Genomic DNA, 25,042 nt, shown 5'->3' on the forward strand with positions numbered 1-25,042 from the left:
AGCGCAGCTTTATCTGGAGCTGCCATTTCCACAGCTTGTTTCCAAGTCTTTATTTCAGAAAGGCATTCAAGAGGGAATCTTGATTGCCAGCAATGCTCTGTGAGTCATGTGGTAACTGATGAGAAGTTGTTGAAAGGTAAGTCTTGTACTCCAGCCCAGGCGCTGTCACATTCTCTCAAATCTCTGAAACTGCGGTGTGTGTTTGTCATTGACATTAAAACCAAAATACAAAATTTGGTGTCAAAATTACAGAATCTTTTTAACAAGCAAAACAGAAAAGTGAAACAGCAATGATTTTTTTTAAATGAATTTTTTTAAAATTTATTAAATAGAAGAAAGGTTAAAAATGGGGGCACCTGGGACATCGCTCCAAGGAAAAGCGTACTGCACGCTTGGCGTGAATTTCTGTGTCCAAAGGTGGCACGTTCTCATGGTACAGCTTTCCAAAAGGTGGATCGGAACATCTGTTCACGTGCCACATCCTTTAGCTGTTCCTTACACATGTGTCCGATCTGTGCATTTCTGTACAAGACGACAGTTTATTTGGGATTTTACCTGTCAACTGTACTAGTTAACCCCTTCTTTGCTTTCTGCTGGGCACCTCTCACTGTCTCTGGTGGCAATGTTGGCACGTGCAGCTCAGTAGCTTTGGAGCTTGGTGCTCGAGTAGGGCTTGAATCCACATGCCTGGGTTCAGGCACTTGAACCTCCAGTGTGGATTTCGAGTGAGGAGTTAACAAAAACTTCATTTCTCTTTGTCTTGGTTGTTTAGGACTTTTCTTACTATTAGTGGTGGTGGTATTTTTACTTTGCGTGATGGCAGGTTCCTTATCGGCCGCTTGCTACCCCTTTCCCTGCGTCTGGAGCTGCACCGGTGAGCCAGGCGTGACGGTCCAGCCAACGTGATCTGGCTCATGCTGTTAGGGAATAACACCTACCCCAAACATGTGCCAGTCATAGAAACAGGGTTTACTTCTACCAGGTATGAAACACCTGTTTTCCACTCGTGAAAGCAGCATTATATTTTAGATTTTAACTGGAATTTGAAAATCAAATGAAAACTTGGTTTTCTGGCTGTTAGACTGCTTTAAAGCTGAAGTCTGTATTTTAGTGGGGTTTGTATGCTTAGGTTTTAAAATCATGCGTTTGTATTATTTTAGAGGTAATTCTGATTCTTTCTTTTGATAAGAAATAACCCGTAGCTGTTTAAAGATAGAACCAATGATATTGTGATTCAGTATCCATGCTGTGGACTCAGTTATTTTAGCTGCCTGTTATTTACATTTCTGGGTTGGTCATGAAAAAAAAAAGTTAATGGGATTCGGATTAGTTTTCTGAAATAGTGGAATAATTTGAAAGGAAAATATGTGCAACGTTAGGACATTTTAATGTTTTCGGTTCCCCCCCCCCATATTTATTGCAGCTGAGGTTCAGCCATCTATATTCTATGGATAGTTGCTTCCCTATAAGGCTGTAACTCTGTTCTCAAAAAAATATTACAGCATTTGGAGATGTGTTATGTGTAAGTGCATCATCTAGCTCTTCCCTATTACCGGTGCAGTCGCTTAAAATGAATTAGATACCAGCGCTGGGCTGCTGGCTGCGGTCTTGTAAGGGTGAAATCGTCTATGATCCCGATTCTTTCCTTCAGACAGAAATGTTCCAATTCAAACACATACAAAAAAATTTCTCGCCTAAAATACCACTGTGCGGAGTCAGACAGAATAATGACCATGCTGATTCGTGTAACTTAAGGGGAAAAAAAAAATCTTGATTTATCTTTGGCTGGAGGAATAAGGTAAGCTTTTTTAATGTTGTGGCCTGAAAAAAGGAGAAGAGAAAATATTAAAGCTGCAAGGCTTGAAGAGCCGTCTCTCTAGATGAAAATCTGTCTCTACCTTTGGAGCACTGTGTTAATTTTGGATTGATTATGAAGATTTTTTTTTTTCCCCAGTTTCAGGGTACTATGGCCTTTGTACATATATTTTTCTTAATTTTGGGATAGATGGGAAAGAAGCAATCATAGGATATTAAACTCCTAATGACTAATTTTTCTTAAAGTAACTCCCCAGCTGAATTCTTGATCTTTCATCCCACATTGGAGTTGCTTGGGAAGTTACTTGGCTTCAGGATGGATATTTAAGTCCGGAACTGCTTTGTGTTTAAATTCAGACAAATTTTCAACAACATCTGAGGGGAGCAATGTTTATTTTCCAAAAGTGCGTTGAAAATAGTTTTCCTAAAATGCGGTACCTCCACTTGAGGTGAATGCTCTACAGACACTTAATTTTTGTGACCGTAGCCACGTACTGCATGAGTTGCAATAGGAGTGAGAGGGAAAGACTTGCTGAGAAGTATCTCCAAGTGTGGAGCATTGAGTTTGGGGGAATGAGAAGATCAAATGAGCGCAAAAATAGTTAAATGTGGCCTTTCTCATCAGTGAGCATTTACTGTCTTTCGGAATGCCTTGCTTCTGGTGAGAGTAAGTGGCAATAAAGAGCAATTGAGTGCTGCAAATTGGTCCATTGAATAATGCAAAATAGTTAAAAATGACATAATTGGCTTAAAGATGCCTAATCAACCCATCTAATGTCTCAGAGGTTCCCTGGGGCTTTATACTGATGGATCGGGTGGGTTTTTCGATGTGGTCAGTGCTGCTGCTCGTCATCTGTTTGTCTGGTGGAGGTTGCTCATCTTTGTAACGCTACTGCCTGTGGCTTTTGGTTTTCTTATTGTCTTTCTGTTCCCAAATATTTGATTGGAACAAATGAATCAAGAAAAACGTTAATTGCCCTTTGCACTGACTCCCAGGTTAGTTGAAGAAGCAACTTGGTGTGTAGAGCTGGTGGAGCTATGGATCTACAGAATAATTTCAACCTGATATTTCTAGATATATTTGCATGTATCTCAAAGCAGGGAATAGGCAACTCATGAATTGGTATTGGTGTGGGCTCCAGTACCATGTTTTCATTTGTGTTAATGATTTGGAGCAATCATTAGGAAGTTTTTGTATCCTCCTGAACACCTAAAGACTAGAAATAAAGCTAGAAAAGAAACTCTGGCCAGTGCCTGACTCGTTGCCCAAGGGAAATTGCTTACAATGAAAAATCTTGATTCTGAATAATGTGAGAAAGGATGGCGAGGAGATAGCTCGCAAAATCAGAGCAAGCTGGAAATACAGCTCATCACTTGGGGAAATCCAGAAGTGGTTTTCCCTTGTAAAGATAGGCATTGTGCCATATTAAAAGCACACAGTCCTTTAAATGGTTTTGATAATCATTGCAGGAGGAATATTGCGTTCGTTTTGAGGCATCTTAATTAAGGAGGCAATGGGGAGATTTAGAGAAGCTGCAGTCAAGAATAGTAAAATTGGGGGGCAGAATAAAAGAGCGGGGGGGAAAGACAAGGCTAAGTTTAGCTAGGCAAGCCAGTATCTGCTGCTTTTTATGGTCTGGAAGTTTCTGAAAGATGTAAGTACAAGAGGAAGAAGAGAAATGGAGGTTGTACAGGCTGATGTAACCACGAGTAATGGGGCAGGGTGGGCAAGGAGGGGTTAGCTGCCATCGGAATGGCTCTTCCCCAATAAATCCTGGTCAGAAACATCACGCCCGAGAGGAGAGGCAGAAATCATCTCACTCGGGACCAATAAATTCAGGCTGCGCGGAGGTCAGGGACATGCATCTTAATGAACATTTCTTCCTGAGCAGGAGCGGGATGAGCTAATTGTCTTCGGTGCCCTCTGATTTCCCAGGCTCGGATTCATGTTTGTTGGATTTAAGTGTTGTTGCAAGTAATTGGAGTTAGATACGCAGATCAGAGGAAGAAATGGGCTGTGTCACTTATTAGCTAAAGGAATGAAGTAATTAAATTTGCCAATTTAAAGACACTTTCCTTCCCTGTCCTTAGAAAATACTGACCCTGCAGATTTTTGATGCTGAACTGTTGATTTTAATTTTGCAAGTGACATTCTCCTCTGGGTCTTTGATAAACTGCTCTTGAAAACTGCTCTTGTATTTAGAGAAGGGAAAGGAAGGAAACGGCCTTTCTTAGCGAGGGGTGAGTTAAGTGCCTTGTTTTCTCTGTTCACCCTGTGTCTGTGCGAAGGGGACATGGTATTATATTTTTCCTTAAAGAAAAGGGGGGAAAAAACCACCAAACCGCAAACACCAATTTTTAACAAGGGGTAATAAATTTTCTAATCTCAGAATATACATCATTGTACCCTGGCAGGGAAAAATGGAGGAAGAAAGATGAGATGTGTAAATTGCTCTTTTTATAGCATCTTGTAACTAGGTGAGAGCTTTGTATAGTCCCCTGTTTCCTCATAGAGGAAACAACGTTTTCACTAGATTTTGGGGGCTAATAAGGAGAAATTGCGTCCAGACTTTCATGCAGTGCATGCAGTTAAAGTGAATAAAATTGGATGTGTTATTTAAATATTAGGAGGGTAGTTAGAAGGCGCTCTCAAGGAAATGGGAAATTAATCACTGGAAATGATGGATGGATACAGAGGAGGCTTTTTGTATAAATCCCTTTAATTAGATTGCATCATTGAAGAGATTATGAAGTTGGGGGCGACCGGTCCACCTGAGTACCTCTAGCGAATACTGAAATAATGAGGGATGGAGAGCAAAGGTCTCCCCATCCCCGCAGGCAGTTCAGAGAAGCTGGGTGGAGGCATCGCTTCTGCTGCGGGGTTGTGTATGAAATAACCCACCGCGTGCTGCTGGCGATTGCCGTGGTTATAGGAGACATCGCGTATGCACGTGGTGTTTGGAATTTAAAGCCCGAATAATTGGCACGAGGAAATTGGAAATCCAGAGATGATAATGGCAGGACTGTATGCGCTGTATATATCAAGTGGCTAGTGACAGGCCGTTCCTGCCATCGAGTTTAATGTTGTTATACATCTGTTCAAGGCACAAAGTGATTGGAAAAAGTGATCTCATTAACGTGTTTGCTGAATCTTTTAGCGATAAAGTGCTACAGTTTATTATAGCAAGGGGAAAACACGATGTAACTCCTGGCCCTAAATTGAAGCTGTAACTAATGTACAAAATCTAGTGCAGTTAATTCCATATTAATTTCTTTTTGTCTGAGCGATTCCTCTTTGCGCTCCCCCTCCCACCCCCATCTGGGAGATGCCTTAACGCAGAAAGCTGGTTGCTGAAATTCATTACTTTTTGAGCATCTGCAAGAAATATTAAAAGTTGATTGCAACAGATGAGGTTAAAGGGGGATGAGCTTCACCAGTGATCCACATCCTGCTGCCAGATCTGGGTGGGGAAGAGCCATCTTCAGATCAAAAAAAGGGGCTAAGTTTTAATTGATCATTTAAGATGACAACCTAAGCACTAGTTATAGCCTAGAGGATTCCCTAGAAATCCCAGCAAACACCAAAATTCCTGTAGGTGGTATGTATTTGAAAGTAGCAGAGCAAAATAAATTCTCATATATTAGCTTAATTTGGAAAAAAATTGTGGCACTATGTTGTATTTTTAAATGGTGATGAGTTACAGAGCCCAAAATGGAAATGTACTGAAATTCTTTGGTGGGATGCAGGGGGAAGGAGCATGGTTTTGCTGTGATGGGTGGCTAAGAAGCGATGCTTTTGCGGAGTTCTGGCTAAATAAACCATGACAACATAGACTAAATGCAATGAAAAATAAGGTACCACGCCGTCTCGGGTGCGTCTCAGCTCGTGAGCTCCAGCTCGTGTATTATCTCAATGTCATAACTGGACTGAGACAGAGTTGGTAGTGATTTGTTTAAACTTGCACAGTGAGACAAGAGCTGAGTCTGGAAGAGAATTGCACAAAGTCCAGGTCTGCTCCTCACCCACCAGCTGCTTCACAAAGCACGGAGAGTGCTCTGCAGCGCCGGAGGAATGTCCTCTGGCCAAATTGGTATTGTACTGTATGGAGCAAGCTCTTGCTACAGCATCATTTTCTCTTGATTGTCATTAGAAATATCAGATGGTGTCTCAGTTTTGTGCTTTTTCTTTCTGTAAATGGAATAAATTTTGTTCAAGAAACATCTCCTCCACCCAACCTCCTTGTCGAGACCTTTGGTAAAAGGAGCACCATGAAGCTCGCAGCTAGAGGTTCTCCAGAGCTGCATTTTCTTCTTAAAATTGCAAGAATTATGGCAAATTGTTTTTTAATAGAGTCATTCTGAACTTGTGCCTTTTTTTATTGAGCTTTTGTATCTTTGTTAACTGGTCTTTGTTTTTTATTGTGTGGTTTTTTTATGTAGCTCCCCAGAGGAATTTCGAAATCGCCTTTAAGATGTTTGATCTGAATGGTGATGGCGAGGTGGACATGGAAGAGTTTGAGCAGGCAAGTTGAACGACAGGTTGACTTCTTAATGCTATGGCATCTTAGTCATAAGTGCAGCACTCCTCGATGATGTTATTGTGATTTATATTTGTGGTTACTGCTGGTTTATGTCTTTTCCTTCTATGCTCTGCTGTGTTGCCTCAGTGCCTGCTTTTTTTTTTTTAAACTGGGTATTTCAAGACATAATTTTTCATTCAACCAGGACAGCTGTAAGTATAAACTCCAATTTCCTGTGACTTTGTCACCAAGGTATCTTAAGATGTCACCTCCAAAGTAGGTAAAGAATTTTTTTCACTGTACTGGTGTCATAGGATTTTAATCCTGCTTTCTTCCACAGCTTTTATTGCATTCCCTAATTTTGTTTGTCTTCAGAGAACAACCAGTGCAAGTCTGCTTCAAAGAAGAATGTAGCCATTTGTTTCGATGTAATCTAAAAACGTGTTTGTTGAGAGTGTATTTTCATTAGTTTCTTTCTATTACTTCTTATAAGGTTTCATCAGCAGGGACTTGGATGCAGGCTTTTTAATGAGCTTAGCCTGCATGTCTGATACTGGTGAGGTCTTATGAGCTATGGATTGTGATTGTGTTAGAGTGAGAATAGATTGAAGACTCAAGCTGTCAGTGGGGAAAAGATCTGACATCCCCAGGCAGAAGTGTATGATTTTCTTGCTTATGTAGAAAACAGCCTTAAGGCTTTGAAAATTCATAAACGTCTTGAAGTTGCTGTATATTAGCAAAGCTCCATGTCTGCGCTACTCATGAAAGGAAAAGTAAATGCGTTTGCAAAGAAAGGAACTGGCCGGTTGGATGAGGAGTCACCACGTCTGTTATCAAAGAACAAGGTAGAGGAGATACTCCACTAATCTACCTAATATTCTGGTGCTTCTTCTGTGACCCACATCCCTCGGGGCTGTACGTTTAATGGGCAAGTGGAAGCTGCTGCTTCTGGGCAAAGGAAGCGAGAGTGTGGTCAAAAAAATAACCTGCCCTTGTGGTTTTTTTATGCTGGAGGACATACGTGTTCAGAGATGGTGAAAAGCTGTGTACTTATATCTGAGAACAAAGCAGCCCTGAGTAATCTAGTTAAGAATTCTTACTCCTCGGTTGATCAAATGATTAGTTAACTTCAGAAGAGTCTGTAAGAGGTCATGCTTGGGGCACCTGCTATAAATGGGAAGAACTAGTGGCAAGCTGGTCTGTTAAATTAATTCACCCCCTTCTAATCTCTTGCTGTCATCCTCTTTAAATTATTACCTGTGGGTATGATGTCATTATTATGAGTTTGCTCCAGAGCTGTGTAATATATCTGGTTAACTGTACGTTTTTAGATGCAAATTTTGGACCATTAGGAGAATGGGAGTATGTTTATCTCCAATATGATATCCCTTCCCGTGACAGTTTGTAATGTAATCCCAGGAGTTTATTAATTTTCCTTGCAGTGCAAATTTGAATACACCGCTGTGTCCAGGTTATTGTGCTGTTTGGCACTGCCTCCCTACAAACTACTGATTTAGCTTTGAAAAATTCCGAGTTTCGTGTTTTCCCAAGTAAAAAATACCGCTCATATTTGCATAGTGCATGAATATAGCATTCCATTGCAGCTATCTGATAATATTTAACAATTGAAAAGGTGTTTTACGGTAGTTACTAATGTTCTAGAGTGAAATCAGTTATGGAGATAAATGAATTTAAGAGAAGTGGAGAACGGTTAACCGCCTACTAAAAATGGAGTGAAGTCAAGGTATTAACGCGGATGTCATGTTTGGCTTTTTTATTAGACATGTAAAGTAAGAATGAATGTTTCTTGAGGATGAATGTTTCGGAAGCGCTATGAAGATGAAAGTACAAAATTGAATTAAATGATTTAAAATCATCCGATAGGCAAAGGGAAGTTATATGTGCATTAAGTCATATAAAAATCCTTAGGAAGAGGGACATATTTTTGTTAAGCTTGTTACATGCGTCACTGCCTCTATATAAAGGAATAAAATTCCTGGTTAGCATCAGAGTATTTTGGTGAAGGCTGATCTTCCAGAGCTTTCAAGTCAGAGGATGAAGGAGCTGTTTTGGAAAGTGAGAAGCTGACAATATCTTCGCAGGTATCACTGTAACTGATCTGCTGCACTTTGCAAACAGAATTAAAGCAAAGGCATAGCTTGAGCAGGAGTCATATATATAACATCATACATATATAATGTAACACACACAATAGTTTAGATGATAAATACTCTTTTTCACTCCTTATGGAAATGCCTCAGTAAGAGCATGAAGGATGGCAGGGTTTGCAGATCTGTACCATAAACATCTTACCTGGCAGGGGCAGCTGGAACTGACCCTTCCAGGGGAATATGCTACTACGCATCAGTTTAAAAGAGCAACATCGTTTCAGAGAGAATGGGAAGAAGAAGAAGGGAAGGAAAAGGTTCATCACAGAAGCATTGTACCGTCCCCACTGGCTGTGAGGAATGAATTTCTTATGTGGGAATGAATTTCTTAGTCCTTTTTCACACGTCGTCTTCGGAGACAGCCAAAGACCAGCAGGTCTCTTCTCATGAATGTCGGACAAACCTTAAGAGTATTCATCAAGGAAGAAAATTACTGGTGGTAATTTAACTAATATGCGAGTAAATCAGAGGCTTTAACTACCTAATAAGAAAATATTGTATTTCTTCAGGCCTCGCTGAAGAGCCTCAGATTTTTTTTCCAGTTAATGCATAGGGTTAGTGCATAGTGCTAAATAGTTTGGTGCCCGTGTCAGTATCATCTTCAACTTTCCATCCTTCAGCATGTAAGTTGTCAGTTTACTTTCTTATTTTTAATTAAGAAGTCAGATGATAAGTTGTAAACTCTCAAGCAGTGTTACTCGTGATTTCTCTTAAAACCATTAGCTATTTTCACTGATTTTTTTTCTTTTTTTTTTCTCTTGTCTGGTGCAAAAGATGACACATATCACAAACACTTAAGCTGAAATATGTACCAAAGACAGTGAAGCATCTCTGTGCTTCCCATCCTCGTGTGATCGATGAGCTGTGGGGGAGGACAGCACTGGTTGGGCTGGAGGACAACTTCTTGCAATGGTTGGCTGCCTTTCTGGGTATTAGAAGGATTACCCAAAATAGAGACCAGCCGAATAATTTTGGCTCCAGTGCCCACAGATGGATTTTCAAACTGTCTGATACTTGTTATAGATGGGGAGAGAAGAGGGGGGCAGGATGCCTTATAAATAACACCCAGGAAAAGATGCTCTGTCGAACAGCCTGCAGTGTGGTAAACACTCGCTTGTGCAGGAACAGGGGCAGTTTTCCAAGCTGGTCATAAACTGCATTGCTTCAGACAGTTTATAAATATTTGTCTCCAAAATGTGCGTGCAGAGCTTGCAGTTAAAGTGGAGCACAAAGCAAAATAAGGAGCTGCTATTTACAGTGCAAAAATCCTTCCTCACATCACAGTGCATATTTCAAAGAAAAAAAACCAAAACCTTTTTTCTGTATTTTTTTTTTCCCTCTGACTTGACTTGGTTTTCTTTGTAGTGGAAGAATAGCCAGTAGTCTGGTTCGGAGGCAGCGTTTCAAATGAGGTGAGCCCGGCAGTGATATGTGGTGTTTTCCTCCGGAGCATCCCCTTTGGGGTTGTTCCAGCGCTCACCCTCTTGTTAGGAAAAAATTGAACATGCTGTATACCATGATAATGAGGTTCTGGTGTCCTTTTGATAGCTGGAGCTCTTGGCAGCTGTTTTTCATCCTCCCTTCCAACTTTTGTCAGCAGGAGAAAGGAGGCTGAAGACAAAGCAGCGGTGTTTGCTGGAGCTTCGGGAAGCCGGTGTGTTGAGGCTGAGTGCCGGGAAGCACCTCGGGTGGCTTTTTTTTCCCCTCCTTTCTCACACTTATTGTCCTTAATATGAATCTTCTGCCTTGTTGGAAGAGATCGGCTGTTATGCAGAGAATAACCCTGGCTTCTCATATCACTGCAATAGTCATTCGGATGGGCGAGTGCTGGGAACGGGTAGTGAGATACTTGGGGATGGAGAGAGGAGGTGAATGTGCATTTGGCTTGGCTGCCCCCGTAAATTAGCACAGGACCCTTAAAATAAGACACTGTTGGATTTTTCAGTCTGTCACATCCTTCAAGTTCAACCTTCTGCTGTATCATACAGGGTAGGGAAGTCATCCTGCACATCCTTGCCCTGTCCTGTGGCATCCACTCGAGTTGAGCGGTGCCTTTGAGAAGGTACAGGGCGCTGCTGAGAGCTCAGGGGCGGAGGAGGATGCTGTTTGCCTGCGTGGTTTGTTAAAAACATTGAGATACTGCTGTTATAATGTGTGGTTTCACACTTGGCTGTCTTCGTGAAAATATCCTAGTCTGCTGGTAACTCGGATAGTTCTGCATTACTTGTTATTCTGCTGGCGCTGCCGCGGGGGTTGTATTTGGGCTGATGCAGCCTGCGGGACTTTCGGAGAGCCCTTTGCTCTGGGTGGGTCAGCCCCCGCCTGCAGCTCAGCTTGCCGCACTGCCCCAGGGATGGAGGAGCTTCCAGCCACGGCAGGCAGCAAGGAAGGGGTGCCCTTGGGTAGAAAAGCCCTGGTTTTGTGCACAAGGGGAAAGGAAACGCGATGTGAGCTAACTGGTGTTGGTGTGAACTAACAAGGATGGGCAGTAAAGTAGGAGTGGAAGCTCCAAAACGTGTGCAGGCTTTTTTCTTCCCTGCGGTTGCCTCGGCTTTCCCTCCTCCTGTGGCTTCGCTGGGAACAAGCTGCTCTCTGCTGACCAGGCATAGGACCAGTGCTACAATGCTCATCTGCAAACTGGGTGAACTGTTTCTTAAAACTTGTTTTAAGCATTTTATACCCTTCTTTCTTTAAAGAGGACTGAAAAAACCAAAGCCTAAGTTCAGCCAAATTTTTTAATTGTCATGTCTTTTAAGAATTATTTCAGGCAAAAATAAAATAGAGGATGACACGCCTGAGCCTGGAGTACTTCGTACTGATACTTGACTAGTATAAGTCCCAGTGATGTTTTTGATGGTAACATCGTCCCTCTTATTTTTAGGTCCAGAGCATCATTCGCTCCCAAACCAGCATGGGCATGCGCCACAGAGACCGCTCTACAACGGGGAACACCCTGAAAACAGGCTTCAACTCTGCGCTGACAACGTACTTCTTTGGGGCGGATCTGAAGGGCAAGCTGACCATCTCCCACTTCCTTGAATTCCAGCGCAAGCTGCAGCACGATATTCTGAAGCTCGAGGTTTGGATTATTTTTTTAACGCATGGTGGAGAGGGCAGTGCAGTGTGGACAGTGCTGCATGACATGGTTTCTGGAGGAAGAGCAAGAGCATGGGAGGGTTTTGGAGGGAATTACTACAGCTGCGGCTCGTAATACTCACGGATCAAACCTGTTGCTGAATTTCTGATGAGCATTTTGGTGTCTCTGGCATTCCCCAGGAACATCTCCAGCTTTTGTTGGTAGCCGCTCTTGTGGAGCTGCAGCAGCAGCCGGCACGTCCCGGGCGCGTGTCCCTCCACACGGTGCTTGCCTTGCCAACATCTTGGCACTGCCAATGCAGATGATTGAGATGCTTTAGAAAAAGACAAAAGAGGTTGTGAGCAGTCTGTTGCTACCTTCCCAAGGAAGGTTTGTCTCATTCCCAGTGAGCAAGCTGTGCCCTGAAGGATCAGGGTTCATAACCATCCCAAAACTCTTCATCTCTGCTTTTGTCCCTACCTTCTTGTTTGCTTCACTATTCTGAATATTTTGGCTGTGTAAGTGTTCAAGCCTTGTGTGAATCCTGCTAAATAGGTGGTCTCTGTTATGTGACCTCCACTATTCACTCCTGGGTCAACGTGCATTATAAGAAATGTCTATGTATTCTGAGACTCTTACCCTTCAATTGAATTGAAGGTCTCCTTTTTTTCTTTGCATTACCAGGAGATAACAGCAGGTCCCAATCTCCCTCCTCCTAGTCACACAGCTGGAATTTAAGCATCAAGCTTTAAAATTAGGTTCTTTCGACTAAAACGACTACAAGAATAGCAACGGGGGACTTCTTGGTCTGTGTCTCAGTTCCCAAGTGGAATTGACTCAAAAACGGTGCCCTTCTCTGGAGCAGGCTCAAGGGTTTGACCTGGCTTGAGCAAAGCCAGGCTTTTATTTGTGTCAGAAATGAGGATTTTGTGCACAGGCAGGTCCCCCCACAACCATAACCTGTTAAGACAACAGCATTTGGAGCTCACTGCTGCTTCAGTCTGATGTATGAATGTCCGCGTACTCAGGTTGTGCGATCCAGCTAATGGACAGCATTTTGTTAAGTCAGTCGTTGCGAACTTAACCTGAATTTACTCCCTTTTTTATTTGGAGTTTTACAAATCTAAGTAAGAAACTGACCCAAGGACTAATTTTTTTTCAAGGTAATTGTCCAGTTCGCTGACTTCATTTAACTGGTCATTAAAGCGAGTGGTGTGGCTCTACATTTGCAGGGGGAACAAGTTGGTTGAAGAAAATGTTCTTTATGAACTGGAAAGCGTCGATTCCTCAGTGCCTCTACAAATTGAAAATGAATGCAATACTTTTTAAGGTTAAGAAACATAAGCTGAAACTCAAATGCAAAGGGAAGAGAAATAGAGATTATTCTATCCTCGTTTGCCATCCTGCTCCGGTTTCCCACTGCCACGTTTGCTCCAGGGACGGGCAACGAGGAGGCACTGAAGTGTTATTCCTGCCTCTGTGCTGGAATCCTGTGCTCCCTCCGTGGGTCCCCACTTACCTTGTTAAGAAGCAATGGGGTTTTTTTCAGTTTCATGGTATGTGTGGTACGTGTTCTTCTTTTCCTCCTGCAACAGTTTAATATTAATTTAGTTTTTGGTGATTTCAGTCAATTGTACATCTTTCTGGTGAACGTGAGTTGCCTTTCTAACAAGTTAGTTATTAATTGGGGACAGTACAAGATATTTATGTCTTGGTAAGTTAACGAATATCATAAAGGCATCATTATTGAATTCCTGACAGCACCCTTGAGCACAGTACCATGCTGTGCTTAGCATTTTTGATACTTGTTTTAACTGAAAAATTGACTTACGCAAAGGTAACAGTTCTGTTCTGCCAAACTTAATTTTTTCCTGAGTTCATGATACTAAAGCACCTGATTTTTCTGTTCATAGTTCTCATCGATTTAGGCAATACAGGCCTATTTCTGTCCTCAGCATTATGCAACGTGGCCTCTCTCCTCTTTGGCTTTTATCTTTTCTGACATGATCTCCCACCTTCTCTTCTTGCTTCACATTCGATGTGTTTGTTCATGGTTAAGTGGCTTTTCACACAAGTGTCTGGTGGGTTTGCATTGCTCCTTTTCCAGGGAGTGCTCTAATGAACTCAGCCACTTCAAAAACATGGTAATTCAGAGAAGAGACATCCCTCAAGTATTTACCTTGACCTGTGCAAATCAGAATAATGTGACAAGTGGCGCTAAGAAATATTGTACTACAGAGCATCAGGTAACTCACGTAGCTCATTTTTAACGGCTTCCCTTGTTTTATGTGTCTATTTGGGTAATGAGCCTCTGAGCACAGTGGTCCTTTGTCAGCCTCATGCTCGACTGCACATGCAGATCATCTCTGGATCCTTCTCCTGGCATGGCTGGTGTTACCCGTGGACAAGAAGGAGCAGAAAAGAGCTGGTGGCAGATCTGCCAGGGGCTCAGCTGAACTCATGTACCCTCATCTACTTATCCTTTGCTGGCTTAGCAAAATTAGCTAAAGCTGGGATGTTAATTTGAAAACCAATTTTTGTTCATGTTTGGTGTCTGAACTCCAGAAAAGGCCTTGGGGAAATGCACCGTGAGCAGGTCTAAAGAATATCTCCTGGGGCTGGTGAGCCCCTGAGTGACACAGTGCCTCTGTTCCCAAACTGGGGTGCTTGCTTTCTCTCTTCCAAAAGGAATATACTTTAAGTAAGACCTTTTTTAAAGCTGTTTTCCCTTTGGCTCAGGATTCAGGCATATCTGCAGTTAATACACTTGAGAGCCGGTTTCTTCTGCTGACTGTGAAGGTGAAACAATAGTTTCTGACCATCTGAACCTACTTTCCTCTTACTGAGTTTGGGTCATTTTTTTTCTTTCCGAAATATTCATGCATATTTCATGTTAAGATTGAGCAGAAACCTTCTCAGAGGAATTAGATCAAACAAAGCCCTGAACATTTCAATGTTCCTTATGGCTGAAGTGTTGACAGCATGTTTAAGTAACCGTAGCCTGGTGTTTTCTTCTTCCCCTCTGCTTATTTTTTTTGATCGTCATTTTATGGAAACTCAGCAATCCGCTCAGTTGCGGGAAGGGAAGGATGAGAAAAGTAACTATAGCCAGAGGGAGAGGAGAAAGCTTTTAATGGCTTATTACAACTTTTTGTGGTTTGGCTACTTTGAGGAAGCCGTGGCCTCCTTGTTGCGTTGCGGAGTGGCCCGGCTTAGCTAAGGCTGAACCTTGGGAACCAACCCACCGAATGGAACAGGCTCCCGGCAAAGTCCTCGCCGTTTTTTTACTGCATTCACGCTGCCTTGCGTTAGCGCCTATGGAAAGACTTCCTTTCTTCTTGTCACTTAGTGTGACGAATGGTGACAAGTTTGTCTGGACAGGCCCTGTAGCTATAACGTGTCCTGTTAGGACAGGCGGTATTGGGCTCGAACGGTGCTTTTTTTTTTTCCCCCGACTGAAAGTACTCTGTGAGTTAGAAGATGAATAGGACATGACATCATCGTTTATGCTATTTCTGCTTGTTAGTGTCTGTCCTAGATATTCCCATGTCCTTGGTGGACCAAGAGGAGTCCCAGCCAGCCCGTGGGTCTCTTCCAGCCTAAATTTTTCTGTGATTCTGTAAGTGCATGTAGAAAAGATGTGTTAGCCCTTTGTTCTCCACATCTGTGTCACCCCTGAAAGGCAACCCAAAACCTGCTAATAGCGGTGATTTAATCTCCATATTTAGTCTTCATTTATTTCCCCAGGTCTCTTTCTGCCAGCAGTGGGATACGTGCCTATGGTGTAAGACCTTAATAAAGATTTTTTTTTTTTTTTTTTTTTTCCACTTTGCCCGCAGTGAGATTTCTATAGCACATTGTTTCCCTGACAGTTACTCAGGGAGGGCATTTGTTCTCAGCTGAATTGGTGAAGCAGGTACTAATCCAGCCCTACGCCTTCTAGGTGTGGGGCTGTCTTCCTGGCGGGAGATGCCACAGCTGGAGAGGCAAGGTTGTGCTGCACGGCTTCGAGCAACCCCACGTCTCAGTCTGGTGTGATCTGGGGTTTACACCTGGAGGTGGTGGGATGCAGCTTCCCATGGAGGAGCTTGCCAGATAGGTTGAAAACTCAGATCCTCGTGCAGATGTGTATCCTTATGCTTAAACACAGGGATCTTTGCAGATCGTTGTTAACTCGAGGATCAAGGATGCCCCCATAGCAGTCCCTCCCAAGCAAAAGGTCTTCCAAGCGCTGGAGCAAAGAGAAGTAATATGGGGTTCTGTGAGAATATGGCAAAGGTACCACAAGTCATTGCTGCCATCTGGAAAATCACTTATTTTATGTGTCTGCTCTGTGACAGGTGATGTGAGAGTAACTTCTTTACCCTGGAAACTCCTGTTTTCGTGACCAATGCCGATACGATTGCTGCTTGGTTTGGTTTTTGTGAAGAAAGGGTGATGGATGCTCTTCCATCTGCACATATCTTTTTAGAAAATCCTAGATCTTTTGGATTTCAACCCTGTCTTAACAAATATTCTGGTTTCAGAAGGCATTTATAATGCTTCGCAGTCTGGTTTTAGGGTAATAACAGAAAGGCAAGTGCCTTTTTGTTCTGAGTCACGGTGCTGGGGTAGTTGGTATTGAGTAATCCTGTACCAAGTATTAAAAACTACTGTGTTGTTACCAGCTTACTCAAGATTTTTTGGGTTCTGCCTTTTTTTTATATGGGCTTGCAGACTGATACAGATTTTCAGTGATTTCTTAGCATAGGCAACGAAGTTTGCAGTAATTAATTGCGTATTTTTTTATCTGCTGCAGTGATTTAGGTGAAAGAAGAGAGTAACTTAAATTGTTTTGACTGCCCTGAAAAGTGAAGTTTGTCAGTGTCAGATTGGCTAAGCTTTGTAAGGAAGGACCCAAAACTCAGACTTTTTGGATGTCAATTTGCTATCGAACTTCTATGAGACATTTTTATTTTAAGTCACCCTTATGGCAGTCTCTGACATGGTTAGCTGTGTTGTCTCACAAAGTTGTCCTTTACCTGCTGATCCGCTCACTGTCAGCTTCACTGCTGGCCTGGCCACTGTGGGAACAATGATGGGGGATGTAACATTTTCCGTTTTTTCTTATGAATTCCTCCTTCTCTGCGTCCTGTAGTGGATTTTGGGTACTTAAATAGTTTTGTCAGTTCTATATCTAGATCTATATCTATATGTCCTCCTTTAGTCCCCTACTTGCTTTCTCTCCCTTCACATGGTCCTTGCATATGAAAAGCCAAACCAGCACTTGTGAAGTTGTCTCTTTAATGGGGCAATTAATGGCAGATACAAAAATTGCTTGCTTTCTTCGTTAGTGATTTCCTGACCTGGCTGCAGCGCTTACCCGAGGTGTCTGTCACTGTGACATCTCTGATGTGCAAATGTATTAAGGAATGGTTTGAGTCACCTGGGATGTGCCAGTGAGGCTGCGGTATGAGGTATTAAAAGATACACGCTTTGTTCAGTATGCCACGGGGAAGGAGGAGAGGACGGGCTGATCGTTAAATACAGAAAGCCTAAAGCGCCTCACGGGTCCTCTGTTTATCGCAGAGGATGAGCGGGGGATGCGGCATCGGGACATGTACTGCACGGCTTGAGAGCCCCTGCTCCTCCAGCACAATCGCTGTAGCTGGGTGGTGAGCAGTGGGAGGGAGGCAGTCCAAGCCCCGGGGGTGGTGAAGGGCAAACAATGGCTGCTATGCGAGGGAATAGGTAAAGCACAGAGCTTTAGAGCAGGGAGAGGAATATTAATAAGCTGAAAATACAATTAAAAAGCAGCCGCTTTTTAGGCAACCGAAGAAGAACCCAGAGCAGCTTGGCTTTTACTTTTGTGTTCTGGGGTGTTGCCTAGGAGCTTCTTCTCTGCTAAGACAACAGACCAAATGTGCGCTTACGGACTGCCTGTGCAGCTGCAGGATAGATGCTATGAAGCCAAGAGACATGGGAGACGGCGGTGGAGGATCAGATCTGTTTACCGAGGGGAGACCTCCTGCAGTGATCCTCTGCTACCCAGTTGTCGCTTTGTGCTGTTACGTACCAAGTTCAGCCTGAACCTCTTTCTCGTGGTCAATCCCAGCTGGCAGAGGCAGATTGGGAATGAAGGGGTCAGCGGATGGGATGTCTTGGAGATCATACCTGTCTCCATCTGAGAGCACACGCTCTGGGTCTGTCGCTGTTGTCATCCCCTGACTCTAGCTTCAAGGTATGTTGATAGCCAATAACCTTTAAACAACAGCTCTGGAAGGGAAGAGGAACTTGACGTCGAGGCTTTTTCACCCCCAGAAGTTCTTACTAGAGTCAGGGATGGACAAAGCCATGATGGGTTTAGTGCCAAGGAGAGAGGAGTTATCAGGCTTATTCCCACAGATCTATATACTCCCTCTTCTGCGTTTAATGTGTTAGAAGTTTTAGGGAATAAAAATAAGGGTGATGACCATGACTTCGTGATGGATAGCCATGAAAGTGGTGTGGATGACAGAATTTTGTGATGTCTCCAGTTAAAAATGGGATCATCTGACTACCGTGAATAGTTTCACGTCAGGGAACTCTGTAGTTAAGGAGTCACAGCCCAGCGTATACTTACGTAAGCTGGGAATTTCTAGGCAGGCAGTTGAAATTATTTGGACAGCTTGTTGATGGCATTCAAAGCTTCTGGCAGCCTGCTTCTGTCTTGGCGTGTGAATGGAAAAGGTCACATGAAGCTTCCAGGTTGACTGTACTGTCTTGGTTAGGGTTTGGGGAAAAGCTGGCATTCAGTTTTTGTCTAATGTTGGCCAAAGGCTTGGTAAGAATTCAGAGTGGGATGTTACTATGGAGAAAAAAATCTGGAAAATAGGAGTAAGTTACGAGGCCGTGGCGAGTGCAGCTTAAAGGAAAGACAGAAGGGAGATATAACTGTCTCGGTAAACATGAGGAATCTCCATAAAGGAGACTGAGGCAAGTAATTTTCATTAATCAGTAATGGCAGAGCAAGTAATGAAAGGCTTAAATGTGCACCAGGGGAGGTTTAGTTTGGGTACAAGGCAGGTTGAATTTCAGTCCCTTTTTTTCATTAAGAAGGGGGAGTGCCGGTGGGTGGGTGGGTGGTTCACCATCACGGGTGAGGTACCAAAAGCTCTGCTTTGTGCCTCTACCAGAAGATGCCATAAACACTATTCCTGATTAATTCTTCCCCAGTACAGGCTGCAAAAGGAAGTGGGGAAATCGTCTGTGCCAGCAAAATCAAGCCCTTCCAGTGCCTTGCTCTGAAAGGTGGAGTAAGAGTCAGGTGTCAGCTGTGGGGTGGCTTGCGGGGGCTAAGGATGGTAAGAGCGCATCAAGTATCTCCATGTCAGCTGTGAAATGCTTGGTGAGATATCCTGGGGGTGCGAACCGGTGTGCTTCGGGGAGTGATGGGCGCACCAGCCCTTGGGCTCTGCTTCTGTCAACTCTGTACTCAGCCTACGTGAGCACGGGAAGACCGTGTCTGGATGTGTGGTCATCTTCAATGTACCTGTTAGATTGAAATCAAGTAAAAGCACTCAGGCAGCCACTTCTTAAATTGTGTCTTAGTTGTAACCTGGGTCTGCTCCGTCAGCAGCAACAAGCGAGCAGTTGCAGCCCTACGACTGGCCCCAACACACTGAGGTTAAGGCCAGTGACACCGAGCAGGTACCCAGCATCAAGCTGAGAATGTCCTGTGGTCGGTAGACCAAAATAGTCAGTAGTCCAGAAGTTTGCCAGTGAAGCTAGCATGGGTGGGACAATGTATGTGCGTCGAGGTGCTATAGCTGCTTGTGAGCATTGCTGGGACATTGTCCAAATGCACAGGAGCAGCTTTGCCTCCTCGTTTGGGATGGGTGCTTCATGGACTGATTAAAGCAACCATCGCAATGCCTGGTGAGAAAACACCCACTATGGTTTATGCTGCTGCTTTGCTTGTACTTGAACTGGGTGACTTAAATGCGGTTGATGCAGCAGCTCTGCAGGGGAAGCCATTTGAGGATTTTATTGGAATTGCTATTTATTGCATCATTAGTAGCAGTAGAAGGTTTTGCTCTGTAACAACGGGCTCCTTTGGTTTATGAAGTGTATGTAAATCCATTCCTGAGCTCCCGCAGTGCAGCACGCTGAGGCCTCCGCTCATGCAGGCAGCAGATCCTTTTGTAGGACCCCTGCAAATAAAATCCCAAGAGTGGTATTTTGATTAATTACGTTGCCACGAGAGTGTGTGTGTGGAGGTTTGTATCACCGAGTCCATAAAGTAGAAGGGATAAGCTAGCTAGCATAGATGCTTTTGTTCGTGTGCAATTCAGTTACCAAGAGCGAGGTAGTCCCAAAAGTTGATGGGCAAGAGGCTGGGGACGTCTGTGTGAACACTTCGGGACTGCAGCCGTACGGCTGCGTTAGCTGAGTGATGTACCTGGGTGCGTAAGCCCCATACAGAGGAAGGCTTCGGACCAACGCTAGCTCGTGCCCGGCAAGCTCAGCACACTCACAGGATTTCGTGCTGGTGCTGGGTTTCATGCTGTTAGCGAGGTGGGAAAGGCAGGAACCGTCTCGGAAGCTTCTGCGGCTTTGTTTTGTTATTGTGGAACCGTTGCTGAGGCGTTTGCAATGTCCCGGTTAGCTGACAAAAATCAAAGCAGATGTTTAGGGCTGCGTGTTTTCCATCTTCCCGTGTACCCCCAATTACAGTGACTACGGGAGCGTGGGCAATGTGTTTTATTAATCACAGAAAAAACATTTATCACCCGACGGGGCTTGCTGTGCTTCCTTGGGTGAGAATGTCAGCAAGCTTCTTAAGCATGACCCAAACCAAATACAAATCGAGTCCTGCATGATAACAGCATGCTAAAATTGCTTGTTGGGAAGTTTCAGATGAGCAATTCTTGTAGCAGGTATCTGACTTCTGCCTCATCCTTCTGCTATATGAACCAATGCTTTAATCCTCTTGCTCTTTTTCCCCTTTCAAGCTCTGAAGACAGAGCTGTTCTGCACCTCCGCGCGTTGCTGTCTGTGCTTCAGCTCCTGTCTTTGCTTCTGTTGGTGCATTAAGGACGTGGGAGCAGGATGCAGGATTCCCTGCTAGGCTGAATCAAACTGCTGCAAACTTATTTTTCTTGGCAAATTGAGCGCCAAGGTCAAGCAGAAACAGCGTAAACTCTTAACAGGCAGTGAGAGCGCTATATTTCTTAATAAAATTGTGTATATCAGTTCCATGGAGATTTTTATTTGTGTTTCTCAGAATAATGGTTTGGCTCCGGTACTTGCGGCTCTGCCATCCTGTGGGTATCCCTGCTGGGGCGCTGGGAACTCTTACTGCTTCTGAACTTTGCTCTTTTCTCATTCAGTGAGTGTGTAGGATGGAAAAGCTGCTCCATTCCTCGTGCCGAGGTACTGGGAGTGTTGTCAGGGCCAGGAATGGAGCCAGGTCTGGAGAGCAGCAGTGGAAGGTGACTGCTTATCTCTTCCCCCTCTCCATCCTGGCAGTCAGGCGAGTGCTTCCCTTTAATTTATTGGACGGTCCTTTCCCTGTAGTATTACTGATTTCTCTCCTTTATATTTCCTTCCTTTCATTCCTCCACCACATGAAATTTCAAAATGCAGATCTCTTCAGAGATCTTCTCAGAGCTGGCAAGAAGTTATTTTGATTCATGAGGATGAATTTCAGGTGCGGCCATCTTTACATAACCTTTTTTAATTGCTCATTAAAGAGTAACGAGTTGCTGGTGATGAGAATTAATTTCTTCCCCTTGCAGGCAGCAGTGGCATGCCAAGGTCAATGAAACTTCAAAAGAATTTATCAAACACCTGATCTGCTGGGATTGCACTGCTGCTGACAGATGTACATTTTTAACCTGACTGCTACATGTTCACTTAAGCTGCTCGTGGAGAGCAGAGGGGAAGTGAGAACAGGGAAAGCATTTGGATTTTTCTCGTATGAAAATAGCTCCCTTTTCTTTCATATATTTTTCTTTAAGATAAAAAAGAGAAGCAAGCTGCTGCTGGTAGCCTTAGGAGCGTTTTTTTTCTTGACCTGATCCGGCTGTACAACCTGTGCTTGAATCCAGGGCATCAGGTAGGGGAGGCAATTAAATAATTTGGATGCTCTGGCTAGTTTTACGAGGCTCAGAAGTGGTTTCCAAACCCGAGGACTTCGCGGTGCTGTCTGCCCATCCCCGGCGGAGCAGGGACCGCCATCAGCAGTAGGCAGCGTGCCAGCTCGGCGCGATCGGTGTTGCAGCATGCCGGGGCAGGATCTGCTGCAGTGCTGCAGGCAGGAAGCCTCTCAGCCTGCTCCAGGCATCGGAGGTGGATCGTGGTGGTCGTGATTTGGTTCTCTGTACGGGTTATCCAGGTTTGCACTGTCCAGCATTGCAGGGTGATGCCCAGAACAGCCTGTGCACGATGGTTCAGGCTGGGTTTGGCGTTTCCTCCTCCACATCCTTCCTGTTTGCGTTTCTCCTGCTGTTGGTAGCTCCGATAATCTTTAGAGCTGTTTCTTCAACTGGTTTTTACCAAATAATGTAATTAGGCTTTGTTGGTCCCATCCAGTGGCTCTTTGCAGGCTGCCAGTGCAGTACGTGAGGCTGTATCTGGAGCTGGTTGGGTTTCACCTTGCAAAACCCAGTGTTTTAGATCCATGTGCACTGGAACCTTTCAGCATAATTAACAAAAGAAATTAATATTTTGAAACCTTTGATCTTTCCAAGTAAAAAGTCTTTAGAACTTTTGACTCGCTTTCTTTTTTTGGCGATGATTTGGTGTCTGTGCAAACACTACAGCTTGCTCCCAAATATATTAGTTTTTCTTGGACGGAGGAAGTTGCTGGGGTTTAGGAAGACGTGCAGTGTTTTCCCCCGTTTGTTTTTTTTTTTTCTTCCTCTGTCATAGTTCTATATGCAACTCGACAAGAGATCCTGGCAGCCTGCTTCTCCAGAACAGTAAACAGAGCCAGCGCTGCAGTAGTTTGCAGATAAATAATGCATTACAGCCTGTCAAATAAAGCTTTGAGCAAATACATATATTGTGAATCTGAATATTACCCTACAAATCATTATTTCCCAGACCTTTTTGATTCCTTATTACACACACCGCAGCTCTCAGAACAGGTCACCTTTTTCAAGTACCCCTAAACCTGACAGAATTAGTATTAGCAATATTTCTGCTATTGGTGTTTGTTTAGCAAGCATAAATAAGCTCAAAAATCATCCTTCAACTTTTCTCTCCTAGAAAAGTCCCTGTAGATTTTTTTTTTTGCTATCTCAATTAGAAATAAGAAGTGGTGCACACACGTTTGGTTTTTATATGCTTGCTTTGAGATTTTAGGGAATACATTGTTTGATTGATTTTTAGCAGAAGCCTTCCTAGAAATTTACGAGCCTGTTAGAATATAGGTAGGTATTTAGCTAATGTAAGTGTTTAAAGAGGATAGAAATTATATTGCTGGGATGCCTGGTTGCAGTTAGTGTGAAGTTCAAGAATATGTACATCAGATTTACAGAAGATAGGTTTAGGAGTATTTTAGAAAAATAAAAACCTATTAAGTTGAAGATGCTGATTCTTGCACAGCAGGAGTACTATGCTTCGTCCCACAGCACAGACCGAGCTGATTTCCCCACCCCGTGGCCCCGGGGCTGCTGGAAGGGTTGTACCGTAGAAGTAATCGGCAAACAGCATGGGAGGTGCCACTGCTTTTTCTCTTGGCGTTGCTTTAGGAAAAATCTGAGCTGTGTTTTCATCACGCTGCGTCACATTACAGGTAGGTGTTTCCCTCTCGCATCGATGGGCTTTGAGGCTCTTGCTGGTTTTGGTTTATCTTAAACGCCATTCGAACCTACGCCGAGTGCAGCCACTGGAAGGGTATGATGGTTATTTTAACAATCATCTTCAGCAAACAAAGCAAGCAAAACAAAATAAGCCACCGTTCAGCGTACAGACCAAAAATGCAATGCCAGGTTAGGAAGGAGAAGAAATCCCATTTCTCAAGCGTGAGGTTTTTACATCCATTTGTGGTTGCACGGTGATCCTGAGCTCTCTGAGGGTTTTGGTGCTCTGGCATCCCTCCCCGGGCAATTGCAGAGCTGGTGTTGCTCTCTTGGACATAGTTCAGGCTGGTGGCAGCAATGACAGTACACTGCTCCCTGGTTTTTAGGCAGTTTTTTATACTTGCAGTCTCTGATTAGATAGGGTTTCAGCACTGGGGTTTTAGCTAGACATTTCCCATATTAATGCTATTGGTTATGACAAATTTAATGAGGAGAGAGGAGAGTCAGCTGGAATAAGAAGTCTTCCCCTGAGGAGTGTCTGGTACCCAAGCCTGACCTTTTTCTGAATGAGGGATGTCCTGGGGGCAAGTTAAAATTTCATCTTACATTTTCTTTCCGAAACACCGCCGAGTCTCAGCCGAAGCCATGCGTCCCGCCGCACCGAGCCTGAACTGGAAGGGGCAATTCAGCCCTTACCCCACGACATACGGCGCGCCAGGGCTGCAGGTCTGTGCTCATAGAGACACGCTCCTGTTTGTACCCTAAGCCTTCAGTTTAAATGACATTTCCCGGTTTCCCCGTTGTTTCTCAGATTGGAAAAGCCTGCATTTACGAGGCGGATGGTCCAAGTCTGCAGCGGCATTTGCGATGCCCCGTGTCCACGGTTAAGGAGGACCCAGAGGAGGTCCTCCTGCCTGTGCCAGATGGCTCCTTAGCCATCAGAGCTGCTTCATTTCCTACCCTAAGCCTTCGGTTTAAATGACATTTCCTGGTTTCCCCGTTGTTTCTCAGATTGGAAAAGCCTGCATTTACGAGGCGGATGGTCCAAGTCTGCAGCGGCATTTGCGATGCCCCGTGTCCACGGTTAAGGAGGACCCAGAGGAGGTCCTCCTGCCTGTGCCAGATGGCTCCTTAGCCATCAGAGCTGCTTCATTTCCCAGCAATAAGCCTTGCAGCTGGTGGTGGCAGAAGGAGGGATGAAAGGAAACCTATGTCTGTGTTTAAGAAGTTGCAGTGGGTTTTGTTTGAATAAAGATGTTTCTCGTGGTGGTGTTTCTGAATTGGTTCAGGCTGGATGCTTCTCAGAAGCTGGCATTTGATTTCCCGCAGGAAAAGTGGATTTGAGTTAGTGGGGAAAAAAATAGTGAAGTCTGGAAGCAGAGGGATTATGGATCTGGTGGATCCTTGTATTGCCTTTCTATAAAGTTACACAATTAAGGGGATGTGGAAGCAGAGAAGATTGTCTGTTTGTTTGCCTTCTGCTCTCCTCATGTGGTGAAGGCTTTCCTCCATGCATTGAAGAAAAGAGAATAGGGTTATTTATTCAGACAGAAAGCTAAGCTTACCCACATTTCAGCTTGTAGAGGGACATGAAGATGTTCATCCTGTCTGATGGGGTTTTTTTTTGAGGGGTGGGAGTATTCAAGACATGTTTAAAATTATGGGTAGTCTTCTAAATGATTGTAGGAAGTATCC

The 25,042-nt window shown here is 43.9% G+C and overlaps 1 protein-coding gene across 1 annotated transcript in view; it reads left to right on the top strand.

Annotated features, from left to right (window-relative positions):
- MICU1 (mitochondrial calcium uptake 1) overlaps positions 1-25,042 on the top strand; it is a gene marked incomplete at its 5' end in the record, with an annotated part of 51,463 nt that overhangs the window by 4,654 nt on the left and 21,767 nt on the right. The window contains 2 exons of the mRNA XM_009574256.1: positions 6,256-6,338; positions 11,385-11,582. Coding sequence (XP_009572551.1) covers positions 6,256-6,338; positions 11,385-11,582 — 281 coding nt within the window. The remainder of the gene's footprint in view (positions 1-6,255; positions 6,339-11,384; positions 11,583-25,042) is intronic.

Source organism: Fulmarus glacialis, unplaced genomic scaffold (genome assembly GCF_000690835.1).
Source record: "Fulmarus glacialis isolate BGI_N327 unplaced genomic scaffold, ASM69083v1 scaffold12053, whole genome shotgun sequence".
NCBI classification, from domain to species: Eukaryota; Metazoa; Chordata; class Aves; order Procellariiformes; family Procellariidae; genus Fulmarus; species Fulmarus glacialis.